Source organism: Chiroxiphia lanceolata, chromosome 4, assembly GCF_009829145.1.
Source record: "Chiroxiphia lanceolata isolate bChiLan1 chromosome 4, bChiLan1.pri, whole genome shotgun sequence".
In the NCBI taxonomy this organism is placed as follows: Eukaryota; Metazoa; Chordata; class Aves; order Passeriformes; family Pipridae; genus Chiroxiphia; species Chiroxiphia lanceolata.
Genome location: NC_045640.1, coordinates 71796448 through 71817703, shown reverse-complemented (window position 1 = coordinate 71817703; position 21256 = coordinate 71796448). Strand labels below are relative to the sequence as shown.

At 38.8% G+C, this 21256-nt stretch overlaps 1 protein-coding gene across 2 annotated transcripts in view; it reads left to right on the top strand.

Moving 5' to 3' along the window:
- The window catches only part of SYNPO2 (synaptopodin 2), a 77111-nt gene extending 64121 nt beyond the window's left edge, over positions 1-12990 (top strand). Inside the window, exon 5 of one of the 2 annotated variants that reach the window (XM_032686863.1) lies at positions 9348-12990. In XM_032686863.1, the coding sequence (XP_032542754.1) occupies positions 9348-9914 (567 nt within the window). In that variant the 3' untranslated portion in view covers positions 9915-12990. Of the gene's footprint in view, positions 1-1206; positions 1937-9347 lie in introns of those variants that run through there. The other variant, XM_032686864.1, reaches the window with a different exon arrangement.
- Positions 12991-21256: the final 8266 nt, after the last annotated feature.

Here is a 21256-nt window from a genome sequence, read left to right as displayed (position 1 = left end):
AGAGGAACCGAAATGTTTTATGTTGCTTTTAGAACATTTAATTACATCACATACTGGAAGTATTATACTGCATCAGTACAATGGATCTCACATTTTAGAAAGCCTTGCCCTGAAAACAGCTACCTCAGTCAAGGGTTTATACACTTGTAATTTCTGATGCAGTTACAAACCTCTTGTTACAGAAACCTGAATGGAAAAGTTCTGTGTTGGAGATGAGTGACTTTAGGACAAAAAGCTAAAATTTCTGCTGCAGAAACAAAAGACAAAATTTAGTTCCTGAACAAAGAACTGCTTAACTTCTCCCCCCTTCTCTAGGGCAACCACTCTTACCATGTCCCTGCTCAGCAGAAGATAATATATTATGGAACAACCAGAAAGAGATTTCAATGACTTTTTTTTTTTTTGCAGGAACACTTACAGAGTAAACTTTATAATCTCTTACAAGTATACCTAGTTTAATTTTATTTTCTGTGAGACACTCAAGTCATGACACAAAACCAGCCCTAAACACTGCAGTGATCCATTTTGCTGTCACCACAGAAGCAGTGTGGCAATGAGTTTGCTTTCTTTTTGGCAGCCTGTTGTTATGAATGAATGTTCAGAATTACACAATGTTCAGAACTACACAAAGTTGTATTTGAAGTAAAGAAATACTAAGAGGCTGAGGTATCAACAGGCTCCAAAAACATTAGGAGGTGAGGAGCTGGTGTGTGGCTCAGATAGAAAAATTAGGGCTTAGTGGCAGAGCAGTAATTTTGAGAGAAAATACTACTAGGATTAGAGGGAGGCAAGCTGTGGGGAGAAAATACCACAAAAAAAGCTGCAGAGACTGCACAGGATAAAATACCTGTCAAAGGATCATGAAATACTGAAGGCAAAAGGCCAATCAGCAAGAAGGGTACACTTATTCTGCATAGAGATGGCTGACTACTTCCAGACTTTCACTGAAATGGGGTTTTTTGTTGAACTCTGATAAAAGATTATAAGCAATTATTAGAAGAACTTCACACCAGGTGATGTGATCTGGGAGGAGCAGTGCTTACCAAGTATCCAGGATGACAGCTCAACACAGGACCAGCCTGACCATCCCACGCTGCTGCTCCAGCATCTCTGGGGGGAATCCTCTGTATGCTGTGAGGCAGGAAAATACCAGGGAGATGACAGCAACTAACAGTCTGCAAAATCTTTCTCCTCTCTTTTTTCCAGGGTCCTTTCCCAGATTTGGTAGCTTTAAGATTCCAAAACATTTGGTTCTAAAAAGATTCACTCTTCCGGTCTTGCCTTTTCCCATGACACACCTTTCCTTACCTGAAGCCAAACTCCCGGGATCCCACCGGTCGCTTTGGTGGCTCGGCACGGCAAGTGCAAATCTTAATTACACAGCTTGGCACCATGTTGTTTTCTAAGGACTCTGTTCAGCTTGAAATGGAAACGTTGTACAAAGAAGAAACTTGATGAGGTCTTCAAAAACCTGTGGATTCAGAAGCTCTGAATGAACTCACTGCTGGAAGATTCCTTGGGAAAATAAGTGAGCGTGGTAATTTCAGGGCAGCCCACTGGGTGCCACCATCACAACTTCACAGGGCCCAGGACAATGACTGGTCTTCCTTTAGAGCAGAATTACCTTTGCATGTGGTTGACTGCATAAGGAAGGAGTTGGAATCACTCCAGAGTTATGCTTGACAAGCGCTTTTCAGGCTGGTTGCTTACTCAAGGAAGCACTTTAGGTTTTTAATCAAATGATTAAAAAAGTAGGAAAAATCCTGAAGCTCCATGAAATACTGTTAGAAGAATCTCTTAAAAAACTCTTCCCTTACAAGCCATGACCAACCATATGATGATATTCCCATGGGCTCAACATTTGCTTCCTCAAGTAACGCAGGCAAAGACTTTTCCTTTCTATGCTAATCAAGTCTCCTGTTATCCTCTGCAGTATCCAAAGGAAAAAATCTATCCCTGTTTGCAATGATCTTGACAAACTGTTCCATCTAGATCTGAAACAACAGATTGTTACTGATTTAACAAATGTACGATGAAGAGAAGAAAAGGAGGAACAGTAAAATACAGAACTAAATAAAAACATAGAAATAAAATACACTGCCAGTCACAGGAGCACATGTTGGATTACAAAGGGTGACATGAAGCACAACACTTGCTGATTTTAGTATGAGCTTTAACTGATTGCAAAGCAAAGAATTCAATACATTTCTATTAGAAGCAAAGGTTTCCACACAGTAACAACCTACGGACAAATATTTTCATTTTTTTAAAGGAAAGTTCTTCTTTTCCCCAATGACCATCAGTAACTGCTAGTGATTTTTTCTTTGATTTGTGAGAATGCTACTTCTTAGAGCCTCGCTGTGCAGGTTGTTGGTACACAGCTTTGCACTGTGAACAAAAGCAAAGCATGGGAATCTGGGTACACTTAGCTTTCTTCCAAGAGTCTTGGGAATTTTCCCATGCCAGGCTTATAACTTAGAAGTGGAATCTAAGCAGGTGACTCAATATCTGCCTGAAGTTTAATTTTCTTTAGTTCAGCAAACAGTTCTAGTATGTGCAGATATTTCTGCCATGCTACCTGACTGTCTTTTATTAACCAAACCAGACTGCAAGTCTCTTCAGAAGAGGTTTCCAAATACTTCCTTGCTGTTCGTTTGGCTGATGTCAGAAAGTGCTGAGGTGTGACTAATGAGAAAAAAAATTCACGATGGCACTGTATTAAAAAATCAAAAGATTAAACAAAGGAGAGGCAGCAATGTATGTTTTTAATAATGGTGATGTAATTCTACACCTGCACTGTGCTCTGCTGCACAGCTGGGAGCATTCCAGATAATACAAAATCATACAAAACGATAAACTTTTCTCATGCTGGTATTACTTTCAGAGAGGTGTTTTGGTAGAGAAACTTGATGGATTTGTTACTGCTACAGGAGCAGGACTGAATCAAGCACCTGACACTGTGTATATACAGTGATAAGAAAACAATATTAAACACCACTGTTTGGATTGCAAAATGGGGCACTTGGAATTCACGTTGCCTGGAATTCAGCTTAATCCAGCCTCTTTGGGTGTTTGTTTGGCCAAAACATCTGTAATTATGTCATCACCTGCTGCTTTTTAAAATGTAGAACCCCAGACTCAGTTCAAGGCACAGAATGTTCATCTGACAAAACGCTCTTTGCTGTTCTGTTTTGACATCATTCTGTGCTTAGCACCATTCCTTACTTAAGGTACACTCTTGAAAACATGCTCTTCATGCAGAATTATTTCTTTACAGATTTTCTCTGTTAGCATCCAAGTAATTCACAAGTCAGAGTTCATCTTTACACAATTTTACAACTGAGTAAATAAGGCATAAAGTGAGTGGCACTGACACCAGGACACTCAGTAGCCTTGGGTGTCCAGCTCGAGGCACTTGGCATCTCCAGAGTCCAGCAGCACATGCACTAGATACTCTCTGTGACCCTTATGTGATCCTTAGCATCAGTCTGTGAGCATTAACAGGTCTCCAGGTGGAATTCCAGAAAGGAGCACTTTTTGCACCAGATACTCCCTTGCCAGAGAATCCCAGTGCTTCCTAAATGAAGCCCTGAAACAGCACCAGATGTGCCAGATCCACTTCAGAGACAAGGATCAGGTTCAAACCAGTTCTAAAGCATATAATGGTCCCACTTCTCAAGGGAGCAAGGTCAGAAAATAGGACCAACTTTGCACCCGTAGCTGTGCAATATAAAACCCAGAAGGTGGCAGCAAATATTCTTCCTTACCACAAATAAACTTACCACAAATAAATTTCCTATTCCAAGGAAATCTAAGATGCCTATGGAGAAAAAGTTTCAGCTATTTGCTTTCTATAGGCATAAAAGTACTGTATTTTGACAATTGCATATGGATAAAGATTAAATGGTAATGAAAAGCACTGATTTTCTTTCATTTACACAGGTGCAAAGTGAGCAAACTGAATAATTTATCACAGGTTATCAATAATCTTATGGTTTATAACCCCATTTTTCAGTGGTGAAGGCCTAAGTCTAATAGTTTACTTTCTTCTTCTACCATTACTTGGCAATTGAAAAAAACTTTATGGTCAAAAGAAAAATTTGTCACAAAGCTTATGTGAAATGGTTGACAGAAACTGTTTCATTGGGTTGTGTATGAATGAGGAAAATAAGATTATTCTCACCTGAAATAATGCCACATTTATAAACAATCTGAATTCTGAATAAATTAGGTTCCAGTCCTAAGATTCTCTATAAATTTTCAGAAGCAAGCTCTGATAAAACAGCTTGGAGGAAGTCAGGATCAGGCATGAACTATGTGATTCTGATGATTCCCTGCCTCTCCAGCCACTAGCATCCCTATTAGCCAAAATGCTGCATTCCCATTTTGGTCTACTATAAATTATTTCCAGAGTTTCAAATAAATATGATTTTTCCACTTTTGGTATTTCTATTGTAAAACAGCTGTATCATTTACTGCAGAGTTGGTAGCCTTTCAGAGAGAAGTTATTTTTTCATTAATGAAGTTTAAATTGTAAATGGTTTGAGATGAAAAAAGCTGTAATAAGTTTAGCAATATGTCCCCTTCTATACTCAGTTCGGTTTAAAAAATCTTAAGTGCCTATTTGATGTTTAAAAAGAAGGGGAAGAAGGAAAGAATTAAAAGACATAAAAATTGAGTATTACTTATTTAGTCCTACCCTTTTCTCAGTGGTTTGGTCTCTAACTGCAGTAACTTTTACAAGCCCAAAGGAGAAATGCATCACTCTGAACATTTTATAAAGGCGGAGTCATTTTTTGAGATAAAACAATTGTTTCACCTACTTCCTCCTCCTTTGTCCCCTTTCTGTGTAAACATTAGTTCAGCCTCTATTGTTAACTCAGATTTGACCATGCTTTGATATGGGATTAAGGAGTAGGGCTATAATGAAAAGACAAAAATAAAACTGCTTTAATGACTTAGACATCGAGGTCCAGTTTTTTCAAGTGACTTAATCAGTGGGGAGTCTGTGTTGGAGAGAGTTTCACTGGGCTATGCAGAGTCCAACCAAATTCTGTCTCCTTAACTGGTAAAAAGGCACCTTTAGCATGTAAACACACACACACAGTCTTCACTTACTGAGGAGCTGTGCCACCTGAGGCAACAAAACAGTTGCTGTGAAATCATTTCACCAAGTGGTATTTTCCATTCCTGTTTGTTCTGTAAAAGGAAAAGTATCTTTCTGACTCCTGCCTTTAAAATTTGCTCTATTTTATGAACCTAAGTATCACTCTTCTGACTTTCAGCTTTTCACAATTAGCAAGAAAATTGAAGCTGTTTTAAGTTCCAAATAACCCGTTTTTCTGGACTATTGATGTAGATATTATTGAATCAGACATACACAGTTACACTCATTATTAACTGGATTTATACAAGTACACACCTTTTATAACTACTCTTTTTACATTCATTTGCTTATAGTTACTTTAAGAAGTAATGCTACATGAATTTTAGTTTATATTAATACACATCCTATAAATATCAAGGATTGCTTGCAGTGCAATAAATGTTCACTTCATTGGCCAGTTTATAAGTAGTTTGCATTTTTAAAACCAACATTAACCTAAACCTACAGTTTAATCTGTTTGCACAGACACCCGAGGCAGTCAGCAGCTGTCAGGATTCTAGGATAGCAATGGACAGCTCTGAGTGGCCCTCCCTCTTCTTGACATCTAAGAACCACGTTCCCTTCAACAAATATTGTAGAAAAGATCTTTCTGAAAACATTCAGGCAATGGAAAAGAACAAATTAATCACTGCATAGGATCCTGGTTTGTTTTGCTGCGTAATACTTCAATATTCTAATAACTGGTTTACAACAAGAGCACAGGAAGACAATATGTGATAAAGTAATAATTCTGGTAGCATTTCACTCTTCTTTCCCTTCTCCCTTGATTCCTGGGAAGAAGAATGGAAAATCTCTACCCTTCTTTTTATGATCTCCTTGTAGCTTAAGGGAGAGAGAGGGCAGAGTAATTACTCTCTTTGCACTTCATATTTCCTAGTGTGTCACTTATGATCTGGGGTTTGTGTATTCTTTTTAGTACATACTTGTCAAAAGATGTATCTCCAAGAATGAAATATAAAGGGAAAATAATAGAAAGTATCATCATGTCTGGCTACTGCTGTCCAGTAAATGAATGAGGAATTCTAGCGACTAAAAGTTGCCTTAATTCCAAACTTTGTGTTTGTTGGCTTGAAGGGGCTGAACACCAAAGTAGTGACAGAGATTGGTATATAAACACCAAATATAGACCTGCTTTGAATCTTGAAATGTCCAGACCTAGACTTTCAGTCTAGGAACATGCTACAACTAATAAAAATTAACTGCGATGAAAGCAAGGCAATACTGATCATCTCACAGTTCCTGCATTTTAGATACACTCATATTTAAGCAAAATAATGCTTTCCTACAAGTGCCTAAAACCTATTTACCACAGAGTATGAAAAGCCATGTGATATTTTATATTCTGAAGCTGAAGATCTGCTAGTTTCAGAATAAAGTTGAGTTAGATAGAAATATTCTACTTTTTAACTCAATAAATTACTGCAAAAGTATGTCACTGTGCAATGACAAAAATCTGCTGTGCAGGGTGCTGCTGGATTGCTTCTATTACAACAGATACTCCCACAACAATCTAAGCAATCAGAGGCATGATGGTACAAAACTAATACATTTCCTGTATTTCTTCTACAGATGAGGAAGAAATTCAATAATTTTCTGTAAAACAGACATGAAAATCAGATAAATATTCCCCTGAACCCAAAGGGTTCAAGGGAACTGTCTCAAGTTGCAGCTACTCCCAGAACTTAGTAGACTAGTTTCAGGCCAAAACTGATATTTAATTTTCCTAGATTTAATAAAAATAAAATTAATATACAATTTTTTCCCTTCTCTGACCTTGTGGAAATGCACATGATGACAACTGCTATTTATTGTAGGAAGAATGTAATTCAAAATGACTGAGGCTCATTTCAGTCAAATATATTTTTACATTCTTGGATCTCAGGAGTCTCCAAACCCTCTTCTGCCCACCTTTACCACAGTTATCACTTTTCTTCTTTGGGAACTGTAGGGAATTCAGCCAGTTTCTTCTGTCAGTAGCTTCTTCCTTCAAAAATCTTTGGTCAGCTCTTCATCTCCATCAAAAGACATCCAGCCAGTGGCAACATCAGAACTGGAAGTTAGTAAGTGGGGATCTCTCTTAACTTTTCCTCTAATTCCTTCATATCCTTATGGAATGGACAAGGTTCTTCCCATATACTTCAGCCTCCTTCCAAGTTAATCACCTGGAATGCTGTTTGCCCTCCCAGGTTTTGTCCTCTTACAATCCAAAAATGTAACTGTCATCAAAACCACACACTGTTCAGTCCTCACTCTGTGTAAGGAGAGACTAACCCTTACTTTACCAAATCTAGAGAAAACAGATGTGCAATTTCACATTTTGGGGTTGTAAAATTTTAAACCAGCTTATTATCAGAACTGTGTCTAAATACAAACTACCAAGTGAGAAAGGAGAATTTGACTGGTCTGGGAATACCAAAACAGGACTTCTACCTTAATAACACAGTATAATGACCCATTTTGTCAGAAAAATATGAAATACTCTTGATAAATCATCATGCTCTGATTAAACTCTGTCAAAGACAATTAATTCCTGCTTTATCAATAATGGCTACGACTAAAGGATACTTCTACAACCCAACAAACTCTGGAGTTCAAACATGACCTTCATCTAACTGTCTTGAAAAACCAGATATTTTATGCAACACTTCTTTCAACAGGATCTTTTCCCTACAGCTCTGAAATCCCCACAAAGTACTCACAGGGCTTGGAACTGGAATTTCATTAAATAAAGGGGAACTTTTCTGCCTACTCAGCATAGACAGTGTTTTTGAACCCTCCTGATAGGAGCTCACACAGGTAGACATAACTAGGTAGACCTGTTTGATCAACATTTTTATCCCTCTGTACAACCTTATCTTCTCAATTTCTTAATTTTCTTAATTACCACTTAATTTCTTGTGGTTCAGGTTATCAGATTAATTTCTAACATGAAAGTTTGCCCTAAGTATGTGGGGGTAGGATTAACAATGTTAGGGATTTTCCCCTCTGGAAATGCAAGCTGGGAATAGCTGGTCAGAGTTAAGAGGTGAAAGGATAGTCCTGTTATAAAGCATTAGTTGTGAAACTTGTTGAAACTCTCAGTATATAAGCTCTGTGTGTCACTACACTAGATGCTACCTTCTGGTATCTAGTTCATGCTCACAGTATTTTAAGTTTTGGAGGCTAATTAGCAAAAATTAACACAGGCCAACGTTGTTTGGATGAAATGCTATCAAAGCCTCTGGCAAAAGAGCCTGGAATTTCACAGCAGATTTCAAAATTAAAGGCCTTTAAACCTCAGGATGTGAATCAAGGAGTGTAAATGGATGAGTTTAGGAACCACATGTATAGAGACTTCAGGAACGATGCAATTTGTCTGTGTATCACAAAGAACAAGTCTGGCTTGGGGAAAGGCTGTACCTGCTTTGTGTGCTGCCAAGTGCCTGCTGCAGCAGAACCTTCTCACGAACACAGTTTCTGTTTCAAAGTGCTGCATTACTAAGAAGATTAGGATTTGTCAAATATGAATGGATTGCTCCTATAAGTGGGTCGGAATGTACTGAAATTCTGAGGGCATTGCCTTTTAAAGAAGCCAAAAGTAGTGCCATGTAAGGGTATTTAGTGAATGATTGCATTAATGTCTTTAATTGTTTCTGTTCATTTTTGTGCCCTTTAAAGAGAAAACAAGCATAAGTTAGTGATTTTTGAGTAAGAAAACCCTTTCTTAAAAGGAGAATGCCAAAGATATGTTCTTGGACAGATGTCCTAGACAGAGCCTGTTATCAAATAAATTAGGCTGTGCCTAATGTTAGAAAGAATCTTGTAAACACACACAGAACTGTCACAACATGACTTCCTTTTGCACTAAGAATGGTCTTTGCAGAGCAAGGCACAGTAGCTCAGTAGTGGGAAAGCTGCACAGTTGCTAATGTCATCATGCCTCTTCAGTAAAAGCCTGTTAACTTTCCTCAAAAATCCAGTTTACTCTGTCTTTGTTCCTGCTTCTTTCTCTGCCTCCTTTTTAATACCTCCTGTCTTTCCAGTAAATTAAAGATTTTAAAAATACCCATAGATGTAAAAAGAGACTGCCAGGATGCCACGAGCTTCCAGGGGCTGTTGTTCCAGTTTGGGAGTGAAGAGAAGGTGCTTCCTTTCTTGCTGTTTACTAACTGTAACTGTACCTGGCATTTTATTTTCCTAGGGAAGAAGCAGTGGTCGCTCATTATCACTTCCTGGGAGACCTTCTTCGTTCATCCCCCGAGCCATGTCTCCTACTTCTCCTCTTATATTCCAGCCTGCCCCTGATTACTTCAGCAAGCCAGACACAGCAGCTGACAAGCCTGGCAAAAGACTGACTCCCTGGGAAGCAGCAGCACGATCTCCCCTTGGCCTGGTGGATGAAGCTTTTGGCCCCCAAAACATGCAGGAATCCATCGCTGCCAACGTGGTATCGGCTGCCCGCAGGAAAACGCTTCCTGAGCCACCAGAGGAATGGAAACAAAAGGTTTCTTATGAGCCTTCAGGCCCAAGTGGTAGTGTAGCCTTGCTGGGGGGGAAGCAATCAGGTGTTGTGTCACCCCAAAAAAGCTCCCTGTCTGCCCTCAGTGCCCCCTCCCAGGCTGGCTACCAGCTGCAGTATCCTTACTGCACCCAGCGCTCCCAAACAGATCCTGATATAATGTCCATGGATTCCAGGTCTGACTATTGCTTGTCAACAGCTGATTCAAACTACAACCCACAGCCAAGGGGATGGAGACGTCCAACATGAGGAGCTGAAGGGCCTGGTGTGTTTTGCCTTCTTCCAGCTCTACAAGCCTTAAGATTTGAGTTGGAGAAGGAAGGTTTCTTGCTGGCCTGACGATCTCCGAACTAAAGAAATGAGGAGGCAAAATTGACTGGAGCACAGTTTTCACACGACTGCAGGGCTTGCAGCCTCTAGAATAGACTCAGTTTTACACCTAGGATTGTTCTGTTTGTCAAAAGGCAAAAATACACATTTCTTGGGGTGAAGGGGAGGGGATGAAAGTGGGGTGATCAATGTGATTGATGCAAAAATGTGGAAAGGATGTAGAAAGTGACAGTACAAGGGCTTGCAGTTGAGCTAATGTGAAAAAAAAAGGTAATATAAGGGCATTTTAAAGGCAAAAAGTATTTTACAGGACCTTGTAGGTTTTCTAGGTATGTTTGACTTAAGTTTCAAGGTACTAAATATAGCCAGATTTGAAAAAGTTCCAATGGAAGTGGAATACTTCGGAGCACTGGCTTATTTGCCATATGTTTTCTTTACTGTGTTTTTATAATGAGCTAAGAAAGTAGATCAGTGGATATTTTTACTGTGGCAACAGCTAAAATACATCTGTGGTCATGGTACCTGAACCACCACAATATGTAGATACAGGAAACCTTCCACAGTCCCCCATTTCAGATGGATTCCAAGACAGTTTGGATGCAGTTTTATATATTGTAATTAATCACAGGATCTGAAAGCACCAGGAAGTAAGGAGTTGTGAGTAGGGGTCAGTACTATGATACTTGAACAACAAAATAGCTGAGGAGTGTATTTAAACTGGATTGCAAGTGAATTTTGTAATAAACTATCGAACAAGTGAGAGGCTGAACAGCCTTTATTTCTCTGTGAAATGCACTAATTGCTGAGCATTTACTGCTGCAGTGCCTCCTAATGGCACTGGCTGGGCAGGTATCTGTAGGAACTAAGCAGCTCAATGTTTAGAAAGCTTTTAGGTTGTATTCTCAGTTTGGAAGACATAGATAAGTTGTTTATCAAGGACAATATCTGTTCTGTGTAGAAAATGGTATGTGAGAGAGGGCTTCTGACACGTGTTACATGGTGTGAGTCTAGTACAAATAGCAAATATTTGGATGGTTGGTTATACTGAAATGATCTTGATGGACCTGAAGAGATGGTGAATAATTTGTGCTGGTGATAAATACCTTGAATTTACAGCTTATTTAAACAATAGAAGTATGTGGTTAAAAATATATGTGTGCAAGCTTATTTGGGTAGTTTAGAGGTTGTTAAAGCACTAAATGGACACTCCAAGTTTTGCAAAGTGCTGTCAGTCCTCCTTGTTTGTGGGGAATTCTTCAAGGATCTGTCGAGCACAGTCAACTAAAATTACTGCAGAAGCACAGTTAACTATCCCTAGTTTCAGTAAGGTTGTCAACTATGAGTGAAGTGATTAGATCAGAAAGAACTAAAACATACATGCAGTAAGAAAAAACATATTGCAAAACATTCCCATCTGCAAAGATTTTTCCCTCGTAGCAATTATAAAATATAATTGTGAGGAAGGAAAAAGGAAAACTAAATCCAAGTTCAGTTGAGCTGGAATTACCCATAGAAGCAAATAATTACATGAAAAATATACCCCTAATGAGTTTAAGTTGGCAGTAATTCTCTAGTCAAACAGAAGCCTCCCTGAAACCAACTGATCCTTCTGACCAAGCAGCAAATGTAGACATGAGAGCTGTAATCCTTTAGACCATGATTACATTGCTAGAGCACCTCACAGATTTATTTCACAAAATATCAATTTGCAGTTTTAAGGTACATGCAATTAAAATTTGCCAAAAGTATCTTTAAACTTTGATACTGCAAGAAAAAGTTATGATATGTACTGATATTAAAAAGGCTTTAATGCTGTGACCACATGGCAATAGGGGAAAACATACTCTAGGATGAAGCCTTAATTCTCCATTCAAAATATGCAACAAACATGTAAGCAAAGAGTTTCAGACAGAATTACTGCCTTTCTGTCAATCTCCCAAGAAAAACAAAGGGTAGCCTTATCATTTTCTTCTATTCACAAGAAGGAACTCATCACTGAGCAATTCTGTGAATGTGAGAATTCCTGACGTTGAGTTTCATGCCCCTTTCGTAGCTAAATCATAGATTAACTTGGGTGTTTAACATGATCTACTACAGATTTTTTTTTCTCCTCCTGTTGAGGATTTGCCAGCTCTCTTTCCCATGTGGATTCTCTCATATCTAATAGGGAATGAGTTCACACTGCAGCATTTCCCTCAATAGCAACACTGGTAAGTGGATCTGGCCTCCACCCAGCTGTCTATTTTTACAAAGTCTGTGGGCAATAGATTGTCTTGGAGATCTATTCCTCTGCCCCACAGAAATGAAATTAATAAACATTTTTGGAGTTCTTAGTGGGAGGACAGACATACAGACAGGCATGCAGACAGATCACATAGCCCTGTTTAGAAGGAAACCAGGCTAAATCCAGGCTGAGACCACGGACTGACTTCAAAGGAAGCAGCAGGCCCTGACCAGTAAATGAAATATTAATGCATCAGAGTTTTATGAAGGACCCCACAGCATTTTTCACTTTCTGTTCTTCACCCCATTCCTCCACTAGCAAAGCCTCTTTCTATCAAATAGTTGTGACTGTTGTGCGTGAGTTCTGAATATATTAATGCAATTACTTCTTACATTTGTTTTGGAATGCACAGATCTGCTCAGTAAATGTGAGGAAAAAGTTCTCTCGATATTGGCTTTGTGTTCACCCTCAGAGGTGCCTCTGTTAATAACATGCCGAGCATTTGAATACACAATATAACTGAAAATTTAGTTTCTTTAGTTATGTTAGGTGATGATGTTCACAACTCTTTGTTCATACTTTGTTTTCATTTTGGTTTGCTTTAACAACAAATATCTACTCACGTTGCATTTCTGCCTAGTAGCAAAGGCTGTGTTATCTTTATAAAAGACTTTTCACTTCTAAAGACTTTTGCTCACTGCAAAGGACACTTTACTTGAGCCTGCATGCCAGAGATGTAAATTGTATCATATAATAAAGTGATTTGACCAATCAGATGAGAAACACAATTTTGTTCTCCCTAAATTCTTGTCTGTTTGTTTAAATAATCTGAACCCAAGTAAAGCCTAATCTCTTTTTTTCTGCACCATTTTTAGACTCACTGACTTTGCCTGTCAGTGACCTCGTGCTGGTATGAGCTTCTAGAAGCTTAAATCAGCATCAGGTCAAAAGGCAACTTATCAAATTCAGTAGAATTTCATTTCCATCCTGACTAAGCAGAGAAAGGAAACACAGTGAAGCACAATCTATCCAGGTTAAATGATACGATCAGAACAGTTTTTACTGTTTGAACATTTTCATTCCAACCATAAAAACTGCAACTAATATCTATTTACTATAGTTACTTCTCTACCTTACATGCACCTAAACCTCTGTTTAGTTCCTGTAGGTTTGGTCATTGCTGTATTCTCTTGTTGTTTATTCTCAACTGAAACATACTGTTCAAAAAAGAAATAAATATTGTGAATAAATTGTAAACCCGGTGTTTACACTGTTCAGGCTATTTGGGTGAATAGCTGGTAAGGAAATAAGGACAGCACACACAATCTATCTGTGAAAAGCCAGATCAGATTTTCACTAGTGACAGGAAACAAATCACAAAGCAGTTTTTGCATTTGTAAAGCAAGCAGGATTTTGTCCCCAGCGCTGATGCATGTAAAACTTGGGGAACTGAAAAAGCTCCACAATAGCATTTTAATAGCTTTGCTCTACAAAGGATTTACAAGGTTATAAGAGTCTCAGTACTATTCTTTTCATGGCTATCTTCTCATTCTTTTTTTGGGGAAGTTCTTAAATGCATCATAAAAAAAGCAAGCTTAAGCCAGATTCACAGTTTAACATTGTAAGTCCAGAGAGACAGGCGGATGTTTTCAGGCCAGTATCTGGTTTTCCTCAAACCGAACATTTATGCTTCACAATTGTTCACTGGATATATTATTGGGTTTTAAAAAGAAGCTTTGTGTTGCTGCTGAGGCAGAAACAGCACTCAATGTGCTCCAAAAGGTTTGGTGTTTGTTCACACATTTTCAGAACTAAAAGAAGGACTTAAAGTATTTTATACTCAAAGCAAAATGACCTCGGGTGTGTTTGTGAGTGTGGGGCTTTTTTCTGGATAAAGGTAATGGCTAATTAATAGATGTTAATGGAGAACTAAGAGAACATATTGTGCTGTGGTACAGTCCAAACACAGCTGGAAGGTTATAATATACTGACCATATAGAAAAGAAGTTGATGATAAACCTCTAGATCTATTTTTGTCTTTAAAATAAATCAAAACCCGAGGACAATTTGGTCTAAATAGTGCAGAGGTTCATGACTTCTTTTTTCCCTCTAAATGAAGAAACTGAAGGAAAGATATGCTAATTGCTGGAAAAACAATGCTGTGTGTTGCAAATATTTTTAAGCAGACTCGAGACAAGCAGAATTTGCCCAAGGCAAAAATGGAAAAGAAGAAGCTTTACCGAACTCAGAGTCAGAATAACAGATGCACTGGTATATTTTCCCAGCATGAACAAACTCACAGAACTGTGGCAGTTATAAAACAATCGCCACTTTTCAAGGTTTTTAACAATTTGCTAAGCCATTTTAGTTTTAATCTTCCTGTTATCAATGGATGCAATTGAGTTTAATCTCAGAAAATCAGTAATTTTTGGAAAAGAAGAATCAACATAAAGTCAGCAAATGCTCAACTCTGTGGTATTTCTCAAAATTTATTTTTTTTAAAAACAGAAAAGCTTATAAGCATAAATGCAGCATTTTTGATCAGGTACTCATCAGCTACTCTGATTTTTAGGTGTTTTCAAGACAGTTCATATTTACAGTTAAATTCCCATATCTTGCCTATTAAATAGTTTGCATTTTGGAACACAGAACTTAAATTGAAGCTCTCTACTGAATTACTTGCATGCCCAAAATAATAGCTTAAGCTGTCAGTTTTCTAGAAGATGAGAAATAAATAGATATTTTTTCTAGTTTCCAAGTAATTCCCCACTATGGCTCCACATAATTTCAAGTCTTAAGTGAAAGTTCAAGATTATTCTGTCCACTATGCCTGTGAAGTTCACCATTCTTTACTTCCTATGGCAGCTTAAACACCAAGAGGTTTTCCATGTAGTGGTAAAAAAAAAAAATTAAAAATATCAATGTAGAAACTAATAAATCTACCTACTGAATCCATATGCCCTCAGAAAAATGTAGTTCAAAGAAAGACCAAGAACAGGACAACAAGGCAACAAAAATCCTTTGACCACATGGAGCAAAATCCTGATTCCAGCTAAGACACTGGGAGCTTTGCTAATTTACCACTTATGTCAGCAGGGCAAGGATTTCACCTCACAGAGAAATGTGCAGCACCACAAATCACAACTGGTTGTGAATTCACAAGCACTGGACTGGTGTCAGCAATTTGGTAGATTTGTGAAGCCTGTAGGATAAAAAATGTGATTGACAAAACAATAAGGCACCAACCAGATTTTCTCATGTCACCTGCTGGGAACTTGCTCTTTTCTATGTGCAAACATATGGAGAGTTATCTCAGCTGGGACTCTGTTGAGGCTCAAGTTACTGTCTTGGCCTCCTGTATAATCAATGAGGAGGGGCATTCTTAAAAAGATAGTAACTCCATCCCCAAATAAATGCATAAAATAGGTGGGCTGCATGCTAAGTCTACAGGATATATGGACAGATGAGGATCAAAGAGTTTATGACAGAGTGGAGAGTGCAGGAAGGCAGGTGATTATACATGTCCCTCTCTCTCTTTCTACTTATACAGGTATTTCTTCAGTACAACTATTGCAAAATCTTTGGCATGTGAATTATTTTTTTAAAGGGTGAAGCTGTTACAGGAAGTGAAATTTTAATTTTGATCACATTAGGATAAGTACACGGTTAAAGTACAAGCAACACCTCATTAAGCTGGATAGTAAAATAAAAAGACAAACAAAGAAACAGAATACACAGCTGTGTTTCTGGATCTGAGGTGGGTTTTGTGCTACAGCACATCCTGGTGCAGTGAGTTCTGAGAGGACTAATGGCTGTGGGACTGTGCTGCCTGGCTGTGCAACGCCGGCGCAGCCTCAGAAGCTCTGGAATCAAGTTCTTGCAGAGCTGCACCTGAATTTGCTCCTCCTCTACCCAGGCTTGATCTGGGATGAGAAATGAAGTCCCAGCACCCCAGACACAGGCTCACATGGCTCTGAACCCATCTAGGTTTGTAGAGGTCAGACTGGACAGTTCTGTACTTGTGACATGGATCGACAACAGACCAGATAATCCACCCAAGGACAGTGAAGAGATGATGATTGTTATTAAGGCAGCCCAAAAGATCTTGAAGTTTAGGTAGATGCTGTTTCAAAATCACTGTGGAGGTTTCTCAAAGGAACAGATCCCCACTCATCTCCTCCTGTATTTTAGTGAGCTGTTATTTACCCTGCAGAATTAGATACAGATCACTGTGTTCTGGGTGTACACTACTGGAGTTAGATGTGACTCCCGTGTATTTAACCTCAAGCGAGTAGCAGGATGACCAGAGGTTTGGATGGCAGCAATCCAAATGGATAACATTCAGGGAGTAGCAACAGTAGCTTTATTTTTTCCCTTGTGACCTTTGTAACAGTTTCTACTCCTTTGAATGCTCTGCCATAAACTGTACAGGAGGGCAGAGAACACAAAGGTGCTTCAGGACTAAGTTCACAACTACAGTGAGGATTAAGGGCACATTTTAACTCTTTTCCCCAGATAATAATTTGACTGTTTGTGCCTTCTATATTTATTACTTTCCCATTTAAAATTGTTGCCATTATTCATGATCTCCCTTTCGGATGCTCTAGTGTGTGTGAGATGCATTATATTTTTTGACAAAGCATATAAACCTCCTGAAAAAGCATAGTTAAAAACAGGCGAAAACCAGGAATAAAAATTAAATCGTGTTTTACCAGTAAAGCAGAAAGATTCTATTATATTAGACCACAGGATGGGGTAGGTTTCCAAGCTTTTATTTCCCTCTGTGTTTTAGGGGCTGGTGCAACCCCCAGAACACCTGACTCCGGTCCCTTTGTCACACAATGGCACAGACAGAAACACAGCTGAGAGAGCACACAAAAACAGAGCTACGACAAGTCAGTAGGCAACAGTGCTAAGCCTACTGGCATACTATGCCAGTAAATAAAAATAAATCAAAGGTATTATACTTAAATTCATCGTCTTTTATTAAAAAGCTAAGCAGAACAGCATGTTACGGACACTCAGCAGCGTGAAGACCCTATGCAGTCCTGTACTTAGCAGCAATAACTAATCTGGCTAGGCAATTTCATTTATTTTCTGCTAAAAGAAGGTCATTTTGTCACTAAACACTTCAAACTTACTTACTGAATATTATCATATTTATGTCTCTCAAGTTTTTCAAGCCCAAAACAGGACAAGTGTTTTAACTAAGCCTAGTGCTGTCCAACAGAGGGCAATGGTACACAATCCATATAATCCATATTATTTCCTCTCCCTGACAAGGCCTCAATTTCAACAGAGAAGCTTTGGCACAGTTGGAGAACTGTCTGGACACCAGACAGTGCCATTATCAGCGTGTCCACATAAACACTGGAGCAGAAGCAGAACTCAAATGCCATAAAAACTTTACAGCTTGAGCTAAAGAAGATGGTATAGGAGGTATTCCTACAACCCTATTTAATGAGGGCCACAGACATACAAGCTAATTATTCCTGACCTCAACCCCACAGGGTGGACAGACGTCATCATCCCGCTGCACAAATGGAAGAAAACATGACAATGAGAGAACATGTGCATTGCCCAGGGCTGTTGGGACAATGGCAACACTGGGCCTCAACTCAGGCATTCCCGGCTCTTGCCTTCACCTATAATCCACTGACTATTTATAGCAGCAATGCATACTTCACAACCAGCACAATCATATTCTTACAGCTCAGCAAACAAACAGCCAGGAAGCTCCAGATCCTTTGAAGAAACAATCTAGTAATTCACGACACCGATCGAGTTATGGCCCAGTTTGCCAGACAAACTTCAACAAATTCTGAAAGAATGCGAGGCTTTGGAGTTGTTTACTTATAGTAACCACAGCTGAGTGAACAGAGATGAACCTCAAAGGGCAGTAGAAGGAGTAATGTAAAAAGCCAGAATAAAAGGGGAGTGTGCATTGCTTATCACAATGAAAGCACCACGTCACCACTCTGGTCTCACTTGAAGTCTATAATAAAGCAAACAAAACTCATCCAATAAACAAAATCAGAAGTTTCTGTTACATCATGAGTTTCCTCACGAGCCACTGATAATCATCACTGGCAATGTCTTCAGTCTGATGTCTGTTACTAAGGAGCACATGTTGGTTTTGTATCTGTCTCAACAGTGATGCAAAATAGACACTCAGCTGCTACCCAGGTGCTCAGCTGTGCCACTAAAGGGAAAAGAATGGCACAGCCACATTCAAAGGCATCAGATGAAGAAGTTTCTTCCACTAACCTGGGAAAAGGTGACATACATGAAAAATTATGTCACTGTAGATGGTGTAAGAGTTTCTCTTGTGACTCCTTGAAAACTACTGTAATATGGAGTCGCATGATTGACTTACAAATGAGTGAGCAAAACTTGACCAACTTGCCCCTTTCTCAACAAGTGGAGTTAACAATTAACCTCTGCTTCCAAACAGGTGGCATAACAATAAATGTAGGTAAAATCAGTGTGCTGGCAAAGCATTTTATAAACAAAAAGCTCAAAGAAAAAAAATCTGTTATAATGTGTTAGCAGTGCTAATTCCTGGAAAAAGAAGTCTTCTGGAAAAGAAGAAAAGACAACAAGTACATGAATAGAAAACAGCACACCCACTTCTAATGAATCTTCCTTAAAAGCACAGCAGTAAGGAACAGTCTTAGGATAGCTAACAAACATACAGTAAGTTTATATGAATACCTGTCCACAAATTTCAGCACTGCAGACATGATATAAAATACCAGCCATTTCCATGCAAGATACTAAGGCACAGTGTCTGGGGGAGAGAGAAGGAAGTTGGCATAATTAAAATAGATTATATGCCCAGACAAAAATCATGCAGACTTGGGTGTTTGCAGCTTCCTTGACATGCAGGCCCAAGTTATCATCCAGTACCAAAGAGGATGATGACAGTATTATATAGCTGTTTATTTGAATTTCATTTCTAACAGTAAACACAGTACAGGGAAAAAGGCAAAAACATGGGATCTGTCCTCCCTAATTGCTCATCCAGGCCTCTGCTTTCCTATGGCTACAGGTCATGGCTATCTGCCCTAAATCAATATCAAAGCACCAAGAGAAAATTCCCTAGGGAAAAAACCTTCAGCCTTTGTATTTATGTGTGTCCTCTCTATATTATACACACCTTTTTTTCCTAGTGCAATAACTGGAGAATAGCTTCTGTCAGAGTTCAGATGAAAGGGAGCCCGAGGGAACCCCCTGAGTCCTGCACCAATGACTTTTATTCTTGTAGTGTATTTTTTGAGGGATGGAACTACAAAGACAACTCGAAGTTCCAGACCTTTGCCAACCATAGTTTCTTGTTTCTTTTAGTTCTGTCCTAAGCAAGAGAGGCATTTGGAAAAGTAAATTTGGCAGCTCCTGTTTGATTTGACAGATAAGCTTTATCTGAATTAAGGGTTAGTACAGCAAGTGTTACCCCACTGGGCACAATGCCCACATTCAGGGGAGCTAAAGCAATGAAGAAATTACTCAGGGAAGTTAAACTCACATGGACAATCCTACCAGGCATTCCCTTAAAAGTGTGAAGAGTTCTAATTCCACATCTGTAGAATATCAAGACTGAGAATGGAAAATATCTATGGCATGGTTGAGCTCTCGTGAAGTGGAATATATGAGATGGTAGGAGTTTTGTACTGTGCCATTAGTCCTGGAATGTTCCTAAACTAAATGAATCTGTGAAGAAAGAATTACAAGCAATAAGACTGAGAGAAAATACAGCAGGTTTCAGGAGTGATGTATTTCTTCTATTTTAAAATACTTCTTTTTGCAGAGATGGAACTATGGATCAAAATTTGGTCTTTGAATCTTCATGTTGAAGAGTTATGTATTTGAGTTCCTATTTATTTGGATGCAGTAAATTACTTTTTATAAAAAGAAATTTGGGGGGCAGACTAACGATGGTGTAACCCAGCACGGATTACTTCCAAGGCTGTTGCTCCTACCTGGTAAAGAATAGTATCCAATCTATTGTACACCTTCCAAATATACTGTAAAATACACACTTACTGTGGCAACCTGCTCCTTCAGGGATCTCGTCTGCGTGACTTCAATAACAGCTAAAGGAAAAAAATGGAAGAAATGCCAAGAATTAATCACAAACTGAGAAATTATCCCTGAAACAACTGCACAGTAGTATAGGAGCTGTTCTCTACACAATGCAAACTACTGCAACATTTGCACTTCAGAGGGTCCAAACTGAAAGGTGTATTTGGGGGTATAATGTAGTAATACTTCTTCAGTTGTGATGTGTTACGGTTTTGAAGTTAATACTTGCTTAATCTAATGATACAGTATTCAATCTCACCTAATCAGGTTAGGTACCAACAAGCAGAGCCTTTCAAATGGGTTTGGGAACAGTGTTCAAACTTTTCAAAGGTAAGGTCATGACACATCTTGATGACACTGCAACAAATAAATGGTACTTCTAATTCAGTACTTTTATGCTAACTCAGAAAAAGAACATCTGCTCAACTGCAGGCTTTCTGCATTTCAACCATGAAGTATTCCAATTAACTTCAATGTTAATGGGATCACCAGGAAACACCCAGACACTGGAGAAGTCACAAGCAGAACAACAACATCCTCAGTAGCTTTTAGCGAAAATTCACTAAAGATGGTTGGTAATTAACAGTGACAACACAGAAACTCTTAAGCTTCTTTGAAAATGAAAACATCGAACAGGAAACAAGTTCAGCCAGACCATAACTTCAGAAATGAGATCTACATCTCGTGACTCATTATTGGGAAAAACCCCCACAAAATCAATAGACCCCACATCTTCTCTGCTAATACTGAGTCTGCCTATGCAAAAACACCTTGGGAAGAACCCCACAAAGGCCAAAGGCAGACTTTGAGCTTTAGACGTGTCACCTTACTAATAAATAATCATTCTGCTACTTTAATAATCTCTGAAAGCTTTTAAAAACACTTCCAAGTGTCTCTGCTTCACAAGCCATTCACTGACACTCAATGCCTGGAATGTTAGCAAATATTACAGGGT